Below are 19,688 nucleotides of genomic sequence, written 5' to 3' on the forward strand. Positions count from 1 at the left end.
GAAAGCTATCCTGAGAAAATGCCTTCAATCTACAAATATTGTATATATATATATATATATATATATATATATATATATATATAGGAGAATATATAAGTATATATTACATATTAGAAGGCAGAGGCTATTTAAAATCAAAACAGCCAGAAAAATCCAGTGGCAGAAACCGTAAGTTCAACACCAATAAGCTTCAGGCCCTTAGAAATCCTTGTCCTTTATTAATATTTAGTAGAAATGTATAATTGCAGATGTGTGCTAGGTGGGGATTTTATGTCAGGATGCGGGCAAAGAAGACAGGTTTATTACAACCATGAAATATTGAACAAGCACCAAAGAAGAGTAGTAGTATGTCCCGGACTAGCCAGGGAGCAGGCAGGCCCAGACCGTCAGCTGCACAAAGGGGGCTCCTATCTGTTTACATTACCCCTGATTAACACCTGCGAAGTTTTGGGTTACATCTTCCGGATGCTGCAAAAGTCACATGAAGGCATGCAACCCGTGCTGGGTGATTTTTGGGGGAAACAGGAGTGAGAGGCTCCTTGCCTTCCCAAAACCACTTTGAGGGCGCCTTAAAAATTCTCTCCACGGTGTAAGGAGTGAGGGAAATGACTCAGAAAAACAGCACTAGGAGCCCTCCCACTCTTACCCCAAGCCTGCCCCATGTCTAAGGAAATTCAATGTTCAAATCCTGCCTGACTAGTATTTCTTAGCACTGCTTACTGTGTTCCGACTGGAACACTGAGAGAAGCATGAAATTCCAAAAATTTCTCCCGCATCACTGTAAAAATATCATACCTCCAAAAAGGGCAGAATTGCATGCAAAAGTGTATACGGAGACCTCTCCCGTTTCACTGTGTGTGAGAGCGTTTCTAGACATCTCCGGATTTCAAGATAGAGAACAACCAACGGAATAGAAGTTTGGCAATGGTAAACTTATTATGGGAATACAGTTAATTCAAGTTTTGAAAATTGTAAGGGGCCGGGGGTGGGGGCGGGGGACATACTTTTTTAGGCTTAATATCCTTTATCTACAAACTATCATTATTTCTCTTTCTCTGTTTTGAAATTCCTCCATAGCCACACAGCTATTACTAAGATAGGTGGATGATTTTGCAAACTAATTTCAAATTTATGTGATCCTCACTGATTTAATAGATGTCTGAATAGGCCCAAACTCAGGCTGGTTTTTTGGTTGTTGTGTTTTTTTTTCCCTTTGCACAACCTCACCCTTCCCCCATCCCAACTTTGTGCAAACAGAATCTCATGATGAGACGTAGAGCTTTATGATATAAGAGTTGTTTGGCGGGTTAAGAAGTCAGAGGAAGCATAATTTGGAGAGGCTTACTTTCCTGGTTAAAAAAAAAATCATCATCACATGTGATTCTGGCCTAGACTTTGTGAGAAGTGTTACTTGCCAGTAGACTTCCCTCCCCTCCAAAGGACATCTAAACCCCATAAGACAATCCGGGCACGTCCCAGAGGCTACACAGCTTGTGCAGTTCTAAAGACTTATTCGTTCTCTCCAACCTAAGCACGATCATTTTGTTAAAGACCGACTAGTATTTTGTCATTGGAGCGAAGAATTTCAGAAACAGTGTTAATATTTAATCACATTAGTACTGGCGTGTTTTATGGCGTGACAAAATAAAATATCATTACAAAATTGGGCTTTGCCTGAAAGGCGGGGGCAGGCGGTCAAAGAAAGTGCTTGCTGGGGCTGGAACCTGGAAAAGGTATATTCAAAGCTGCTTCATGGCTGATGGGACCCTAGGCATGTGTTTATGGAAAAGCAGGACGCTTTCCTTTCAATTCTTTTTTTCTCAATTCTATTTCAAAGTGGTGCACTTCACTCTGATTTTCAGCCAGGGCACTCGGGGGCCGTTGAAGGCTCTGTGTACCTATTTATACAATATGTGCAGATGGAGCTGCAGGGTGTTATCATAATGAAAAGTTTAATCATCCTTATTTACTACCAGTAAGGGAGCAGGAATCATATGCAGATACCTTATAAAGCCTTAACTAGAAGCCCCAAGGCTGTAGAAGCTGCGAGTGACCTCAATTCGGGGCTTTATCTAGGAAACTGTCCTTCCCACATCACAGAGTGGAAAACAAAGGAGGTCAAGTGGGTGTCCCTGCCGAGGCTTCTAAGGCGGCCAGCCCCGAAGCGGGTCCCTGGAGGAAGTTTCCGTCTCCCGTATGCAGGGGAGGGCTGAGTTTAGTATACAGGGGAAATCAACCCCAAAGTGACTAGCATCTGTTTCCAAAAAAATATTTTCCTTCGTCTGACTGTGATAATGAAACAAACAAAACAAAACATTTCTTTAATGACATTTCTTCATTCACAGTCTGCATTTTTTTTCTGCAAAGGAACATTAGTCCGACTGGGAAGGGAACAGTGCAACACCTTAAAAAAAATCTCGTTAAAACCACCCAATTCCTCTGCACCTAAGGCCCTTCAAAAAACTTGCAGGCAAAGCGCTACTGGTTTTCCTTTATTAATTCTCTAAATCGTGGTTTTTTTTTCTTTTTAACTCTTCTCACCCCATTTTGGCCAATGTGGTCTTAATTACTGTGGGGGGGGGGAATGGGAGAAGGGGGAGGGGGAGGGGCAGCCAGACCAAGCCAGGTAGAAGTGACAGGGGCTGGGATTTGTGCTAACCAGTTATCGATCGGCAGGCCCGAGATGTTGTGTACAAGAAAATAAAAGAGAAGGGGGGCAGAGCAAACAGGATGCTGGGTCCAACTCCATTTTAAAAAGGAGGGAGGGGGGGAAAAAGGGAGAGGCAGCAGAGGGTCCCAAACTAACCAATTTATGGCCTTGCCTGGGAGAAGCCTGGAGAATGCTGATGCTGGCCGCAGCGTCTGCTGTGCATGCTAAACACCCAGCTTCAAATGAGACAGCGGCGTCCCGGGCTGGGCAATAGGCGAACAAAGAGAAAAGCAGCAAGGCCGCATTCATGAATTAGAAAACCCAAGCGGGAAAGCTACGCGGGACAGGCGGGCGTGTATTCCAGCGAGTTCTGAGCCACCCAACTCCTGCCGCACTTCCCCTCCCCCTCCTCCCGCCCCCATCCCCTTCTCCTAAAACCTACCATCACCTTAAACCCTGGGTCAAGAGATGGCAAGATGCAGGATGTGGACTAGGAAAACTAAGGCAGAGGAAAAGAACCTTAAGAGAAGGTGAGGATGGGGGGTGTATTTTTTTAAGACACGGTTAAATCGCCAGCTACTGACTCCATGGTAATACTCAGCCTGGTGAAACCAAGGAAATTCAGTGAGTATTTAAAAGAAAAAGGTAGGAATTGTGGGGGGGGGGGGGCGGTGAGGTAGGAAATGATGTTACGTAAAAAGGCCCCATTAAAAAATAAAATGGATAGCTACCGTAGCCCAGTCATCTTTAGGTTAAAAAAAAAAACTATTATTATTTTAACGGCAATGGTGGTCCATTTACTGACCCCCACCCCACCCACCTTAAAGTCCTCCAGGCCTGGTGGGGAAAGAGTGCTTAGAATGCAAAGGAGAACTGGGACCGGACATCTGTCACCAAAGCCAGGCGAGATACTGACAAACGCGGGTCCTTTGTGTCTTAAGAATATATATCCATATCCCCATACACCAATGATGCCCTAGCCGATTGGTCTGGTCTCTGCCAAGTAGACCCCACTCCAGCCCCGGACCCCCCATCAAACGTCAAGGAGGTGCCCTCTGAAGACTGCCTGCCTCCTACCATCCCAACAAGTCTCCAGTTTTTCAATGAAACTCTAATAGTTAAGAAGAGACAAAACAGTTATTCATTAGGAACAAAGGTCAAATTAGGCGTTGCCTCTGAATGATGCTGCAGACACCAGAACTGGTAACTTTTTTTCCCAAAGATGCTGGCACACAGAAGGGAACTCAAGCTGTAGGTTGGCTGACTAGGAAAAGATGGGGAGGCATTAACACAACTTCCCAGGTGTCCTGCCAGGAAGGGGAGGTGGGTGGCACGCAACTCCTGAAAAGTGGAACGAGCCTGAATGTTGAAGGTGAGGAGGGGGTCTGAGTTTGAAAGGGAAGGGGCCTAGTGCTCTGGGCACCCAGCAACTCAGCTAAAACTTGAGGGGGTGGGACTCGACAATAATCCCCAAAGGGCTGCCACCTATGTTGTTACCACCCTCTGGAACCAGAATCTACCTGGCAGCACCTGGGGGAAGGGAAGGGGTCTGCCCACAGAGCCCTTGGTGTAACCAAAGGAAGGGTACCCAGCTCTGAGCTGGGCATTAGGAAGGCCCTGCGCCCTCCTGACCCCAAGGGACCCTCCCCTTTCATGGAGCCTTCAAGGCAAAAGCTAAGGCCTGCACTGGGAGTGGGGCGGGTATCCGCCAGGTGAGAAGGGAACAGGGAATGAGTGCATATACCTTCTTTGCTGTTGGGGTTCTGGGGTTTGGCCTTCTCCCAGGGTGCCAGCGTCTTGTCCTCGTCTGCGCCGTCCACCAAAGCCTTGTCGGCCGGCAGGTACCAGGTGGCGCTGTGCTCTGCCATCAGCGAGTCCAGATCGATGGTGCTCATGGCGCTCTTGACGGCCTCGGAGCAGCAGCTGCCCAGCTCGCTGTCACCATTCTGCGCACCAGAAGCCCCCACAGCACACTCACCCTTCTTGCCACCCTTGAGCCCCAGGGGCTGGTCCTCAGAGATGCTGAACTGCTGCCTCTGCAGCTGGATCTGTGCCTGGAGGATCTCCAGGGGGTGGATCTCGTCAGGCGGCGGTGCACCGCTGCTGCTCGTTGGGGTCCGGACCTGCTCCAGGCCCGGCGTGCCGGGATGGCCCGTGCCCCCGCCGCCGTAGCTATCGGGGGTGGAGGTAGAGGTAGACAAGATGCCCAGGCCAAGAGGGGCTGGGGGCGCCTTCGGTCCATGTTCCCCGGCGCCCAACCCGCGGGGAGGGAGTTTGGGCGAGCCTGTCACCAGAGGGCTCCTACTCGCTTTGGCCAGGGCTGGGGGGTTGTCGGAGCTGGATGACACCTCGTCCTCGTTGGCGTAGCTCGTGCTCACCTCGTCCGAGGCGAACTCGCCCGCGTGCGGGGAACTACCGTCCGACTTCGCCCCACCGTCCAGGGACGCCATGAGGTCCGGCTGGTCCCCCAGGAGCAACTCGGCCCCCTTCCCCCACGAAGGCGACGTGAGCGCCTTCTCATGAGGCGTAGGCGCCCCGCGCGCCTCGCCTGTGGAGCTTCCCCCGACGGCTGCGCCTGGCGCCTGCTGTTGCCCTGGGCTCACCCCAGGCGCGCCCCCGCTGTCCGGCGCTGCCGAGTACTTGTCGAAGAAGGTCCCGGGGCTCACGTGACCACTGTCCCTTTTTCTGCGACCCCGGCCCCGGCCACCGCCCCCGGGAACCGGCTTGCCGTCGTTCCCCGACGTTGATTCCAGGGTGTAGTTGGGGGAGAGGCTGGTGCCATCCCCCTGGGCGGGCGGATTGGGCGGCCCAGAGGCTTTGGAGCCGCTGCTACTGGTCCCCGACTGGCCTCCGGGCCCTGGGGCCCCAGGAGCAGTCCCTCCTGGGAAGTAATCCGAGCCCGGGTTGCTGGCCATGGCCGCGCCGTCGGTCTCGTTCTGGCTCAGTTTCCTCTTGCCCTCGGGCGGGTTCTTCTTGTTGAAGGTAACGTTGAGGTTGGGGGCCCCGAGGCTGGCGATCATGTTCTGGCAGGCGGTGGAGAGTGCAGCCAGGCAACTCTGGCCGAACAGGTTGTCCTTGGAGCTGGGCTTGTTGAAGGAGCCCAACGAGAGCGCGCCCAGCTTACTGGCCGAGGTGCGCTGGCTGGGCTGGAAATCAGGCTGCGGCGGGTATGCGCCCCCGCCGCCGCCGCCTCCAGTGCTGCCGCCGCCCCCGCCCGCGCTCGGGGGCGAGTTCACGCCTGGGCCGCTGTGCGGCGTGGCCTGCCGGTTCGCTGCGCCGAACGGGAAGCCAGGCTGGCCCCCGAGCGCGGGCGCTGTGAAATCGGGCGGCTGGGGCCGGCGCTCGGAGGGAGCGCTGGGCAGCCCCACCCCAGCCCCGGGCGACTGCAGCTGCCCCAGGCTGGCCAGGCTGCCCCCGAACTGCAGGCCAGGGGAGGGAAGCGCGGGCACGTGGCCCTCTCCGGGCATCCTCAGCGGCTCCTGCAGAGAGCCCCGGAACAGCACCCCCGAGCCACCGGGCGGAGGGGGCGGCGCCAGTCCGGGGTCGTGCGGGCCGCAGTCAGCGGGCAGGCCTGAACCTCCCATCCTGCGGGGCAGCAAGTCACCCGGCGGCGGGTGCGGACCTGGGAACCACGCACTCTCCTGCGCCAAGTGCTGAGCCTGCTGCTCGAACGTGCCCAGGCGCCCGGCGCCCGCGCCGCCGCTTTCGCGCTCAAAGTTCGGCTGGGCCAAGCCGCCCACTGGGCCGCTGTGCACCAGGCCGCCCTGGCCCACGTCCCCGGGGTGGCCTAGCTGGGCCAGGTTGGGCTGGCGCAGCCGCTGCTGCTGGTTCCGCGACGCCATCTGCTTGATCATGAGGGCCGCGTTTTGGCGCTGCTGCTGCTGTTGCTGCTGCTGCTGCTGCTGCTGCTGTTGCTGCTGCTGCTGCTGCTGCTGCAGGGACTGGTGGTCCGGGGCCGGATGCTGCAGGGGTGGCCCCGAGGGGAAGCTGTCGGGCACAGGCGGCGTGAACTCGCCGGGTAGGCCGGAATAGGCGGAGGGCGAGAGGTGGTTGTCCAGAGCGCCGTTGTGCATGCTGCCGTTCCACGAAGCGCAGCGATCCACTCCCGCGCTGCCCGGGAAGTCAAAGCGCGGCCTCTTGGCCACATTCATGTAGGGGGGTGCGTCGAAATGCTGCAGCCGCTGGTTGGGCGTCTGCTGCGGAGGAGGGTGCTGCATGTTGAATACAGGCTCGGAATAAGGGTGCATGCTCCGGTTCTCCAGCCGGTGGATGGGGTACTCGAACTGCGCGTGTTGGCTGGGCAGCATGGGGCCCCCGTCCTGCAGGCCGCCGCTGGGCGTGCCCGCCTCGCCCTGCTGGGGACGCGGGAGCGCAGGCGGACACGAATTTTGCCGGACCAGAAGCCCAGGCGGCGGCGGCGGCGGCGGCGGCTGTTGCTGCTGCGGAGGCGGCGGCGGCGGCTGCTGCGGGGGCTGCTGCGGCGGCGGCGGCGGCGGGGCCTGCTGGGGAGGCTGCATTAACGGGTGCCTGGAGCCTACTGCAGGCTCCAGACCCACGGGCATCTTGCGGGTCCCGCCGAACCTCTCGAAGAACACTCCGTGCTGCTGCTGCTGTTGCTGCTGCTGGGCGTGCATTTTGGACAAGCCCACCATGCCTGCAGCTCTAGGCATGGCCGAGGCACCCGGGAAAGAGCCCCCGGGAACCTGCCGACCCGCTGCATAATGAGGCAGCTGCCCCTCAGAATCAGAGGGGGAAAACATGTCGAAATGTCCCGAGGGCGGCTCGCCCGGGTAATTGTATTCCAGCGAGTCGACGGCTCCTTGGTTCGCCACCCTCCGGGGCTCCAGACTGTGGGAATCGGAGCCACTGGAGGCGGGCAGGCCATGGAAGGAGGCGGCTCGGTTAGGGCTCTGGTCCAGCGGCAAGCATGGGGCAGGCACGGCGTGGCCTGAGGCGCCCGAACTGTGGAAGTCCGGGAGGTTCCCAGGTCGCTGCGGGCCGAAGCTCTCCGGCCCCTGGCTCTCCGCCAGGTGATCATAACCCTCGGCGAAGGGCGGCTGGCTGCCCAGGCCGCCGGCCGCGCCGCCGTAGCCGAGCAGACGACCCCCGTGCAGGCACGAGGCCCCAGGATCCGACCCGCCGAAGTTGCCCCCGAAGTGGGGGTGATGCTGGTGGGGGTGGTGGCCTCCCGGGTGGCCGTGGTGCGGCTGTTGGCCTCCAAAGAATCCGTGCACCGGCTGCGCCTGCAGCCCCCCCGCGTGCAACTCCGAGTGGCCACGCGCGTGAAAGCCGTAAGGCTCCATGTTCATGCCCAAGATCGGGGGTTCGCCCAGCCCGCTCATGGCAGGGTCCACGGGGCCAGGGGGTCCCCCCGCGTGGAAAGCCGGGGCCTTAAAGTGGGCGTTCATGCTTAGTCCGGCCTCGTTAAAGTTCCTCTCGCCCTGGCCAGCGTTCCTGCTGTTGATCTGGGGCTCGAATTGGTCCAGCCCAAACATACTTGGCGGGGGGCGGGGAGATCAATAGGGCATGACAGCCTGGTCTCCGCGGCGCGCCTCCGGCCAGCTACTCGTTCCGGCCCTGGGTTGGGCGCTCCGGGACGCTCAGCAGCGCGGGGGCGCAGCGCGCACCGCCACCTCGCCTGGCTTGTGAAGGCTGGGGGTTATCAGCTCCTCTCCCGAAGCTCTCGCTCTGCCCGACGCGGGCCTCTCACATCTTGCGGCGCCGCGGGGCCTCCAGGAGCCGTGTTGGGGGGCCCATGCCCCGGGACGTTAGCACAGCCGCGGGTGGGTTTGCGGGGAGGGGACGGAGCTGCGGGTGACTGAAGGCAAAAAGTTAAGTGGGGGGAAGGAGGCGGGAAGGAGGGAGGGAAAGCAGAGCAATCACCTTCTTAAGTCCGATCGGTTTGGGTGGGGAGCCCCTGGACGCTGCCTGAAGCCTCCCGGAGTCCGTGGCGGAGCTGCTAAGGGGCCAAGCAGGGAGACCCTTCAAAGCCGTGGCTGGCGCCGGGGCAAAGACCGAGCGGTCCCTCCCCCCTCCCCCCGGAGTCCCCGCGCTCCGCAGCCCGAGCCTCAGCCAAGCAGAATCCGATCGCACAGTCCCCGTCGGCCCGAGCAAGCGGCTACTGCTTCTTCAGCGGGTCGGAGGACTGGAGGCTCCGCTCGGCATCACCGGTGCCGGTCCCAGAGCCGAGAGCTCAGCGGGGCTGAGGAGGCGGCGGGCGCCCGGGGTTGAAACCGAGGGTTGGTGGAAGGCGCGGCTCCCCTGTTCCGCGGCGGGTGCGCTGCACCCCGGCGCGCCGCTTCGCGGCCACGTCCGCCGCCTGACGCTTCTGTCCTCCGCTGTTAGGTCTCTGAGTTCGCAGGGATCTCCGCGCCCCGTTCCAGGCGCGGGCGGGCAGCAAGACGAGGGGTTGGGTCGCTCCAAGGCTAGGGTTCCCTGCCTCCGCGCCGAGGAGCTTCGCAAGTCGCCCTCGGACCCAGGGAGGGGGGCGTACGCGGGTTGGGGGCCACGCTGGGCTAGCAGGCTAAGGCTTTCCGGCTGCGCTCTCGGAGCCCGGAATGGGAGGGGGGCGGGGGCAGCTCTGGGGGGTCCGCGCACCCCTCTCCTGGCTGGCGGGGGGGCTCTGCGTGGGGCGTTCCGAGGGTCTCGGCTCCCCTCTCTGTGTCTGCCTCTCGCCCAGAGCCTGGAGAAGCAGCAACAAGTTTTGCATTTCAGCAATCAATTTCAGCCATTACATTTGCACCAATCAGCGCAGCCCGAGCTCCGGGCCCGGGGCGGGGCTCGCTCTTAAGGTGGTCCTGGGTGCTGACTGCTGAGGCCCCCACCACGAACCCGCACTTCGCCAGCTCGGGGGTCCCCAGCACCGGTCAGCCTCGAGGTCCGGTGCCAGTGCGCTGCGGGCGCACCCTGGCCTCCCCGCGCATCGGTCTGGAGAGGGCGCAGGCAGAGAATGGCGGGAGCTTGGCTTTGTTCACCCCTCTTCCCATTCACCACAGTTCCCAACTCCCCACCCCCAACTTAAGTGAGACCTGCGGTGTGAGTAGGGGGCGGGGAGGTGGGCGGTAAGCGGTGCGGGGCGCTCAGACAATGGGGTCGCCAGGCAAACATCCTGGACTCACCGCGGAAAGTCTCCAAGTGTCGACTGCGCTTCAGCTGGAGCGAACCCTCGGCTCTCCACCGCTGTCTGATTACTTGTCGAACCCAAGTTAGCCGGCCCTCGGATTTTCCTGGAGGTGAAAGCAGACGGGGAACCCCGAAGTTAGGGATCGCCTCCCTCACTGGGGCGCGCACAATTGTTTCCTATCCCCACTGTCTAGGGTTCCCGGTTCTCAGTGGCCGGCTTCCGCCCGGAGGAACCATAACCACTGGGCCACTTTATGGGGGGCATATCGGAGGAGCCCAGCGCCAGAGTTGCGAGGCAGTTAGGAGCCCCGAGAAGACCAGCGCGCAGAGGGCCACACTGGCCGGCCGGAGCATCCTAGTTCAGGCACCCCGGTCAAGGCTCAGGCCCTCTTGGGGCGCGAGGTTGGCCTCCTTAAGAGATCAATTAAACTGAAGAGCCCAAAGAATGGAATTGGATTGTGTTGTGATACTAAAATCAATAGGAGTAATTTAATATCTGCCCTGCTCTTTATGAAATATTTATCCCAATAATCTTAGTTAAAATGTTTAGATCTTCCTGATCCCCACTGAGGCTGCAATCTATCTTGCAATTAGAAGTTGGGAGTTAGAAGTGATGGAGGGTAGAGGAAGTATTTATTCTCTGTGCCTGCCTGTGTGTATTTTCCTCCCTAAAGCGTTTGTACGGGAGGAAGGGGGAGCAGGCTTTTAATTTTCCTTGCCATAAAATAGCACGAGGAGATTTTGCTAGCCGACCAGCATTCTTAGGAGAAGGGGAGAAAAAGGAACTTTCTTTGAAGTGCCCCTGATATCGCTATTAAATCTAAATAAAATTAAGCATGGTGTATAAAAATGCCTTTTCCCCCCAACAAAAGAAAGTGTTTATCGCCCAAGACTGTCTAGCGTTTGCTAAATTGCGCATGAAATCTGAAATGAAGTAAACGTTATAATAAAACCAACCCCTGAGCCCTTTTTATTTAAAAACCTCAGATTGCACTTCACCGTCGCGGGGCGGGGAGTTAAAAAGTTACCAAGACGAGCCTGCGGATTCATTGCTCCCCAGAGTTACCACTGGGAAGGCAGACGCTGGGTGTTCCAGAACCGAAAATGCCAGGAAAATGGGCTCAATTTAGAGAGAGGGGAGGAAGAAGGAGGGTCTTCAGGGACTCTGGGAGAAAATAACACCCCCCCTCGATAAGAATAAAAATAAAAGCAAACAATAAAAACCTGCAACTTTAAAACTCAGAGAGCAGAAGCAAGCTCAGATGCAAGGCCCTTCGTGGGACCTCCCTGTTGTGGATGTCTACAGATTTTTTTTTTCCTTTTTGAAATTAAAAATGAAAATTACCCCCACCAAAAATTAGGTCCATAAATAAGCATCCGGGAAGAAGTATTTGTACAGGGAGGTGGAGTTTTAAAAGGATTTTTCTGCAGGATCAGGTTGTTGGTCTGTGATTAAATATTGATTTTGTGTAATTAGTTTTCATGTGAACTATCCTCTTGCTGATAGCTTAGAGGTTTCAGAACTCGAAAAGAAATGGAATTGGACATGGAAATTATTACTTAGCAAAGTGACAGGGAAGTGAGAGCCGAAGAAAAGACTGAGGCTTGGCTGATTTCGGCACAAAGAAATAAAGGGCGTGGGTAAGCCTCCAATGACCTCCCCACCCCCACCCTGGGGCCCCAGGCCAGAGCAGGGGAGACCCAGAGCCTCCTGGGCAGAAAGGAGACCAGTAGAAGGAATGGCTGCCAGAAGGAGGACCCTGCATGGGCAAAGACCTATACAAAACCCATGACATCTGGTCACATACCTGGTCCAGAGTGGTGAGTTCTGGGTTCTGGGTGCCTCAGGAGGCACCGTTTAAGGGCTTTATGTCTCTGTGTGTCTGGAGAGAACAGGGACAGTTGGGGCCTGTCTGGAGCCCTGGGTGGGCCAGGGCGGTGGGAAGAATGACCCGCAGACCTGCAGGTCTGGGGAGACCCCGGTTGGGGTGTGCTCTTGGCTGAGGCATGACTTCACACGGGGCTCGGAGAGGGTCCCCTGAACACCTGGGCAGGTTTCCTGTGGAATAATTCTGTGCGTTCCAGGGAGGGGGTTGTGGGAGTACTTTTCTGGGGCTGTTTCCAAGAGTTAAGTCTACAAGGTGTGTGAGTGTCTGAAAGCAGAGTGTGTTTGGGCCCGGCTGTGTTTCTGTTCAGAATGTGTGTCTGGGTCACCTTTCCTTAACACTAAAGAATGTTGTGCGGGTGTGTGGCTTGTGCCTGCATTTGTGTCTTGGCCCGTGTGCCGGTGCAGGGCGCCTGCGCGTGTTTGTGTCCATGCCTGTGTGTGCCCACATTCCTGTGTCTCTGGGTGTCTCCGTGAGCGTCCCTGTCTGCCCCCCAGCTCCATGCTCCTCTCTGTGGATGCCTCTGTGTTTGTACCTGTGTGTGCGTGGCTGCCTCACACCTTGCGTGCCTGCATCTCTGCTCACGTGTGTCTGTTTTCTCTGCGAGTGTGAGAGGCCGTGCCCCTGCCTGTGCCCATCTGTGCCCGTGGACGTGCTGGCGTGTGCGCCTCCACGGTGTGGGCGCCCCTGCGTGTGCCTGTGTGTGCATTCTGCCTGCACCGGCCCGCAGCTTCTTTGAAACAGACACATTGCCCCCTAGCGCTCAGACACATTCAAAGTTCCCGCCCGCCGGTGCAGAGCCTGGAGCAACAGGAGCAGCAGGGGTTCCAACCCGGGGGCCTTTCCCTCCTCTTCCCCTTCCTTCAGCCTTTCCCTCGAGGGGCGCTGAGTGTGCTGGCACCAGTCAGAAGGGGCCTCCCGGGCAAGGAAAGGAGGAGACACAGCTGGACTGGGGCCCCAGAGCTGAAGAGGGATGCTCCCAGCTGGTGACAAGTGGGGAGCTGCCCGGAATGGCCCCAGGAGCTCCAGTCCCAAAGGGGACAGCAACTCGTGAGCCCCCAACTCCACAAAAAAACACAAAACAACACACACTCAACACCCTTTCCTCAGTAGGCACACAGCCTTCACACTTGCCCATCAGGCCCCCAAAACCAATACAGGCACACGCACTCACAAACACACCCACACCTCCATAGTGGACAGATCAGCACACTGGCTGAAGCCTCCCTCTGTGTAGGGCCCGGTGCTTTACATCCAGGGTCCCATTTCATCCTCGTAGCAACCCTTCAAGGTTGGGACTCTGAACCCATTTTACAGATGAGGACATGGAACCTCAGACTGGTCAAATGACTTTCCCAAAGTCAAAGAGTGGCAGAGCTGGGATTCCAAACCCATCTGCCGGACTCTGACCCCTGGCTCTTAACCACCACCTGTTCTACCTGAATGTACTAGTTCAGGTAAAGCGATTAGCACAGTACGGGGAACATGGTAAGTGCCAAGAAATGTTAGCTACTTTTGTCACTATTGCCATTATGATCATCATTAATATTATTGTGATGATGATTAGTACTATTCTCTGGGTGTCTCTCTACCACACCAATGTGAGAAATTAGTGCACGTGCGCGTGTGCGTGTGCACGTGCACACACACACACACACACTTTTGTTCTCAGCCCTCTCCCCACTAACCCCCATCCCCTTTAGAGCTTGGAAACTCACAGGAATCACAGCAGACCTCGTCTCTCTTGCAGGCAGAGTCCCCAGGAGGCCTGGAAGGGAACCGGCTTCCACTGACACCTCTCTCTCCTGAGTCAGTGGTGGAAAGCATGTGAGCTTTGGCATTGCATACCCAGATTCAGATCTTGGCTTCACCACTTCTGATCTGTGTGACCTTGTACAAAATACTTTCCTCTTCTGAGCCTCAGTTTCCCCTGCTGGGAAGGGGACTCGTAACCAGTTCATATGGAGCATAAGGATTGGAGACAAGGTTTTAAAAGTGGCACAGAGCGTGGCAGATGGCGGGCATTCATTAGATGGTAGCCTCTTATTACCATTAGTATCATTATTATTTCTTCTGTGTTTGGATCCAGGGAGGTGGAAAGCAGAACAAGGATGCCAGAGAAACTGGGTTTATTTAACAAATCAGCCTTGCCTCACCAGCCAGTCTTTGAGATAAAGAATGACTCTCTTAGGTGGTCACCTCAAACTCTCCCACCCCCAACTGTGCTGACGTAAATGGGTGCAGGCCCAGCATCTGTTCAGGGAGCATCCAGGGCTGAAGGCTTTGGGGAAGGTCCAGCTATGGCCAGGATAGAGGATATGGTAGCTGGCTAGAGGTGAGAAGGGATGAGACCTTTATGTAGCCGCAGGCTGCCCGTTGCTAAGCAACAGCATCCCCTCCCTCTCTCTATGCCTGATGCCTGATATCTTTTGGGGTCTCTTCTCCATTGAATAAATACATATTGAATGCCTACTGAATGTCAGGGTTCAGCCTAGGAACTTGGGGAAAAAGTAGAAGATCCAGTCCCAGCCAGATCAAAGGAAACCTCGTATTCTATGCAAAAGAGACTACATTACACACTATAAGGGATAAAATAACTGTCCTAGGAGAGATGGATAATTGAGAAGTGTTCCCAGAGGTGGGTTTTGAAGGTAGAATAGGAGTTTAACAACCCAACCAGGGTCAAAGGACTTCCCAAGCAGAGGAATCAGATTAGAAGGAGTGTGGGAAGTTTCAGGCAGCACTTTGTTTAGAGTAGGACAAGGGAGGGGCAGGGTCTGAAGCTCAAGAGGTCAACAGGAACCAAGATCAGGAGGACCACAAAGGCACATGGGGCATTTTGGACATGGTTCTGGGGAGCCAGCTATGAAAGGGTTTTAAGCAAAGCCAAGTGACATAATCAGAGGTGAGTTTAAAAAGGATCTCAGGATCTCCCTTTTCTTTGCCTTTCAAGGTGACCCCAGAAGCCATCTTCACTGGTTTCCCGGAAAACAAGGCCTGGGAGAGGGAAAGTCCCAAGTTTGTCCCCAAGCAGCCAGCACAGATCAAGGCAATACCTGCCGGCTCTCCCACCCCAGGGCTGCTTGCACAGACAAGGGTCCCCTCCTGCCTCGGGGACGACAGATGCTGCTTCCTGCTGAGTAGGACTTCCCACCCTCAGCTGCAGGAGGCCAAGGGACATTTCCAAGAGAGACATTCTAGGTTCAAAGCCCAGTTCTGCCACACCCTGACCACATGACCCTGGGCAAGCCCTGGACGGGAGCTCCATTTTCTGGATCTACAGTAATACCTGTGTCCCAGGGTGTCCGGAAGGCTAAAAGTATGGGAAAGCACCCAGCCTACACTCTATAACATGTATCATATACAATAGATATTCTCACAGTATACTATATAGTCTATTATTATATTATATAGCTACCCTGTGAGGTGGGTTCTGTTAGTTTTCCCATTTTACAAAGGAGGAAGCTGAAGCACAGAGAGGTGAAGGGATTTGGCCCCGGTCATCCAGCAAGTGAAAGGCAGAGTGGGAGTCACACCAGGCCCAGTGTGACCCCAACATCAGCCTGCAAACCAGTCCACAGTCTAAACAACTTGGGCCCAGGTCTGAGTCCCAGAGTCGGGGGCTAGGGAGGGGCATGGGAAGGGCCTAAGAAACGCCCCCTCCTCTGCCCCAGGAGATGCCCAACCTGGGGAGGGATACCCCTCCTCTGTTTCTTCCTATACCTCCCTGCTTCCCAGAGGCCCCCGGGGCCTGACACAGAGTTTCAATACAAGGGAGCCACTGACCTTCCCCTTGAACAATAGCTGGACAAGAAGTGGCTGTTTCCCAGCTCACCTGGCCGGGTAGGGCCACCTGCACAGGACAAGAGCTCTGGCCACCATAAGGCATTTCGACTTCCCAGGGAACCAGACACACAGGGGCCTGCTTCCAGCATCAAGCCCTCCCTGACAACCTAGCCTTCCCTCAGACACACTCCCTTCCCAGGATCTAGCTCAGAGCCAGCATGGACATCCAAACTGCAGGGCAACATGCTTAGCTGTGACCTGGAGGATCAGAAACAGGACCACTGCCTGGAAGTATGAATAGCAACCGTGATAAGAGCTGCCCCTTATCTGAGCACAGAAGCTCTCCCAGACTTCGTTTAATCTTGAAAGCACTCCCAGGAGGACAGAGTCTCCGTTTTCCTTGGGAACTTGCTGGAGGCCACAGGGCTTGTCCATGGCAGGACCCAGTCTCAAACCCGGGTCCATAGGATCCTGAGGCGATTCAGCGGACCTCTCCATCTATGAGGATTTCTCTTCCCCAGATGGCATCCAGCTATGAGCGTCTATTTTCCATTCTCTAAGCGGAGTGCACTGAACCCAGGCCCCGGTCCCAAAATAACTCAAACCAGCCCCACGAGCTGGAACTGAGGCCCCTGGCGACTCCAGAGCCCAGTCCAGCCTCCCCTTGAAAAAGTTCCCATTCAGCAAAAAAAAAAAAAAAAAAAAAAAAACAACAGGCATCGTACATAAAGCATCACGCACCACACAATTAGTCAGAAAATGGGAAGTTCGGGAGGGTTCATAATTATTCAACAAATCTATTTAGCTTGATCCCCCCAACTCCTACGTTTTCTCTCCCTGCAGCAATCAGCAATGTGAGCTCATTACCACCGAGAATCTAGCTGGCAAACCAGCTTCATAAACGGAACCAAACAAGCATACATGATGGGAAAACTTTGGACCAGCCAGTCATTAGCCAAAGCTTTTCAAGTCACGTCTCTATTGCTCCCACATCCCCACCCCTCCCCGGCTGGGGAAGGCTGCTGCACGCGGTGTCTCCATGGGGCTGGGACGGGGGCTGGGAGAATCACCCCCAAGGCAAGGGGAAGGTCACCCAGACTTGGTCCCGCAGCACCCGGGGCCAAGGACTTGTCTCCCAGAAGGGACGCCCTCTGTGTATCAGCAGCAGCCGCAGCTGCAAGGGTGGCCAGGTAGGTCCCTGTTTGCTCAGCGCTGTCCCATCCCTCTTTGCTTTCCATCACAGAGGGGCAGGCTGGTGTGGCTCAGAGCATCACACAGATCTGAGATCTGTGACCTTAAACAGGTCATTCCCTTCCCTGTGCCTCAGTTTCCTCATCTGGAAAAGCAGTTGTCAAAGGGCACTTGTGAGGATAGATTAAGTGTCACAGTTTCGCATTTCCCCTAGGAGGTAAGTGGAGGGGTTATAAGGACGCGGAGGTGTCCTCTATAGGGCTTCCTGGAAGTGTGAACCCCCGTGTAGGAAAGGCACCCCCTCCTCCAGTGACTCACAGTAAGAGGGAAGTGGTCTCCAGTCTTGACGGTGTGCTCGGCTCCATGCTGAGTCCTTGCCATAAGGTTATTTCTAATTCCCAGAGCAACCTTACAACAGGGTCCTATGCGTGTGCCCATTTTGCAGAAGGGAATGTAGAGGAATGCACACCGCTTTGGGAAAGAGCGTGGGGAGAGTTCCTCCGAAACCAAAGCCCACAGCTGTCACCCAAAGGGCCCCGGCAGGAATCAAACAGGACTCCCCAGGGAAGCCTCAGACTCCCCCCACCCCAACCCCCGACCCTGGCACTGAGGCTGTGAAGCGGACCCGGGACCAGTGGGCTTTGAATGCCCTTCCCACTCTGATGAGGAAATAGAGCCCAGAGAGAGTAAGTAATGTGCTTATTTGAGTCAGATCCTTGGAAAAGTTCACAAATTCTCACTGTTTGGCCCGTGACAGTACGAACAGATCTTCTTCTGAACGTTGTTTTGCGTGTAACCAGGAGGACAGTACCGCCTAGGAGTGAATGGGGTCAACCTCAAGCTCAGCCGCTTATAGTGGCTTATACTGGCTTTCCCTCTCAGAGCCTCAGTTTCCCCATTTGTCCAATGGGGAGAATGATAGTTCCTAGGGTTGTCAGGGAGGGGGGACCCAGCAGAGAGAGCACTTAGCACACAGTTAACACTCAATAAACAGCAGTGCTACTGCACGGAGCGAGGCCCCTGCAGGGCGGGCCAGCTCCCACAGGGCGGCCCTGAGATGGATTGACGAGGTGCCTGTGTCACACTTTTGCTCCCTCTCAGACCCTGGCTTTGCGGTCCCGAGGCTCCCAGCTTGCATCCAGAGGCCTCGGAATGCCAACACGCTGCCAGCTCCGAGGAGGGGCAGCGCTCCGGCGACCCCACCCTGGGTTCTCCAGGCTAGGCCCCAGCTGTGCGAGGCCCAGCCTCCCCTGGCTGCCGCCTCCCCAGCTGAGGCCCAGCAGCCTCTGACATTTGCCACCGGGCCACCTGGTGAGCTCCGGGTGGGTTCCAGGCGCCAGCTGCCCCACCCCCACCCCCACCTCTGGCTCGGATGAGCTCATCTGGGTTTGGTAACTTCCAAAGCGGCCAGGAATGTTTGCTCAAATGTTCCAGGCCCAGCGAGCAGAAGAGCAAAACTCTGCCCTCCGCCCCCCTCGAACACGCAGAAAGCAATCTGCTATAACTCAGACAGGCTGGCTTCACCAGGCCCGGGAGATGAATGCGGCATTTTGGAATCTATATCACCCCAAAGGAAAATGCGTCTTAAATCACAGGGAGCCGGGAGAGTACAGGGGCGGGAGGTGCAGGGACCCAGTGATGTTCCAAATGTGGGGCCGTGAGGGAGAGACTGCTACCGGGCACCAGACCTCCTCCCACCATTGGTCACGGCCGCCCCTCCTTTGGAGGAGTCTCAGGTGGAGGGACGGGGGCCTGGAGGTGCTTGTCCAACGTGGACACTCACCGGGGGTGTGTGGACCCGCACACACACCCATACACACACACACTCACATGCACACGCATGGGCACACTAATCCTATCCCTCCGCAGGTCCTGTTGGAATCTCTCTGGGCTCCATCCCTGCTCTGGTCCTGGGCACTACCCTCCCCACCTGGACAAGAGCCAGGACCTAAATCTGATCAAATCCAGTCACACTTGTCCCTCCTCTGGCTCCACCTACATCGTTAAAACATGCCAGTGGATCCCATCATTTGGGAATAAAGATCAAATTCCTTGCCACAGTCTGCGAGGCCCTCCGTGCCCAGCCCTGGAGATCTCGCTGTGCCCACCCCAGTCTCCCCAGTGGAGTCACACTGGCCCTTACTCTGTCCTTCTTTCTTTCCCCCTTCACAGGACTTTGCAGGTGCTGTGCCCAAGGCTGGAGAGCTCCTTCCTGCCCACGCCCCCTTTGCCCAGGTAAGAAGGCACAGCCGTCCCTCTGTTCAGCTGCCACGTCCTTCGGGAAATCTTCCCAGCCACTCCTGCCAATCAGCTGACTTTGGGATGCTTTCCCAGCCCGAGGAGCAGGGAGTGTGGCATCCACTAAGTGGCATTTTACCTCTTGGGATTCTTTAATGGATCTCTGTCCGCCCCACTCAAGAGCGGGCGCCCGGTTGGGCAGGGACTCTGCCTGTTTCTGGGTCCCTGCTGTTTGCTGGTACCATATAGGTACTCCATAGGCATTTGCTGAATGAATGAATGAATGAATGAAATGAGACACTTTCTCTGGGCCAGACAGAGAAAGTGACAAGGTTAGGTCCAGAGCAGCATATCTAAGACTTATTAGGTCAAACCCAACAGATTTGTCGGCCAAGAAGGGCCCTTACATTCCAGTTTTCCCTGTTCAGCCCCATTCCCTCTGTGGCCTTTTTCTCTGGTCTCACTGTTATTTTCCCTTCCAGGTCCAATAAACTCCTATTCACCCTGCAAGGGCCCACTCAGTGCTTGTCAAACTGCAGGTTGTGACCAATCCATAGATTAAAAATCATTTAGGGAGTGTGGTATATACATACAATGGAATATTAACCATAAAAAGAAGCGAAATTCTGGTACATGCTACAACATGGAAATACCTTGAAAACATTATGCTAAGTGAAATAAGCCAGACACAAAAGGACAAATATTGTGTGATTCTGCTTACATGAGGTAATTAGAATCAGCAAACTTGTAGACAGAAAGCAGAACAGAGATTACCAGGGGCTGGAGGAAGGGGGCAATGGAGAGTTATTGTTTAA

At 55.7% G+C, this 19,688-nt stretch overlaps 1 protein-coding gene across 2 annotated transcripts in view; it reads right to left on the bottom strand.

The window, feature by feature from the left end:
- The window catches only part of MN1 (MN1 proto-oncogene, transcriptional regulator), a 50,120-nt gene extending 37,655 nt beyond the window's left edge, over positions 1-12,465 (bottom strand). Inside the window, exons 1-2 of one of the 2 annotated variants that reach the window (XM_082416264.1) lie at positions 4,395-12,465; positions 74-2,286 (exon numbers count right to left, since the gene is read on the bottom strand). In XM_082416264.1, the coding sequence (XP_082272390.1) occupies positions 2,216-2,286; positions 4,395-8,145 (3,822 nt within the window). In that variant the 5' untranslated portion in view covers positions 8,146-12,465 and the 3' untranslated portion in view covers positions 74-2,215. Of the gene's footprint in view, positions 1-73; positions 2,287-4,394 lie in introns of those variants that run through there. The other variant, XM_082416263.1, reaches the window with a different exon arrangement.
- Between the last annotated feature and the right edge of the window lie 7,223 nt (positions 12,466-19,688).

This window comes from Balaenoptera physalus, assembly GCF_965194825.1.
Source record: "Balaenoptera physalus genome assembly, chromosome: 12".
Taxonomy (NCBI): Eukaryota; Metazoa; Chordata; class Mammalia; order Artiodactyla; family Balaenopteridae; genus Balaenoptera; species Balaenoptera physalus.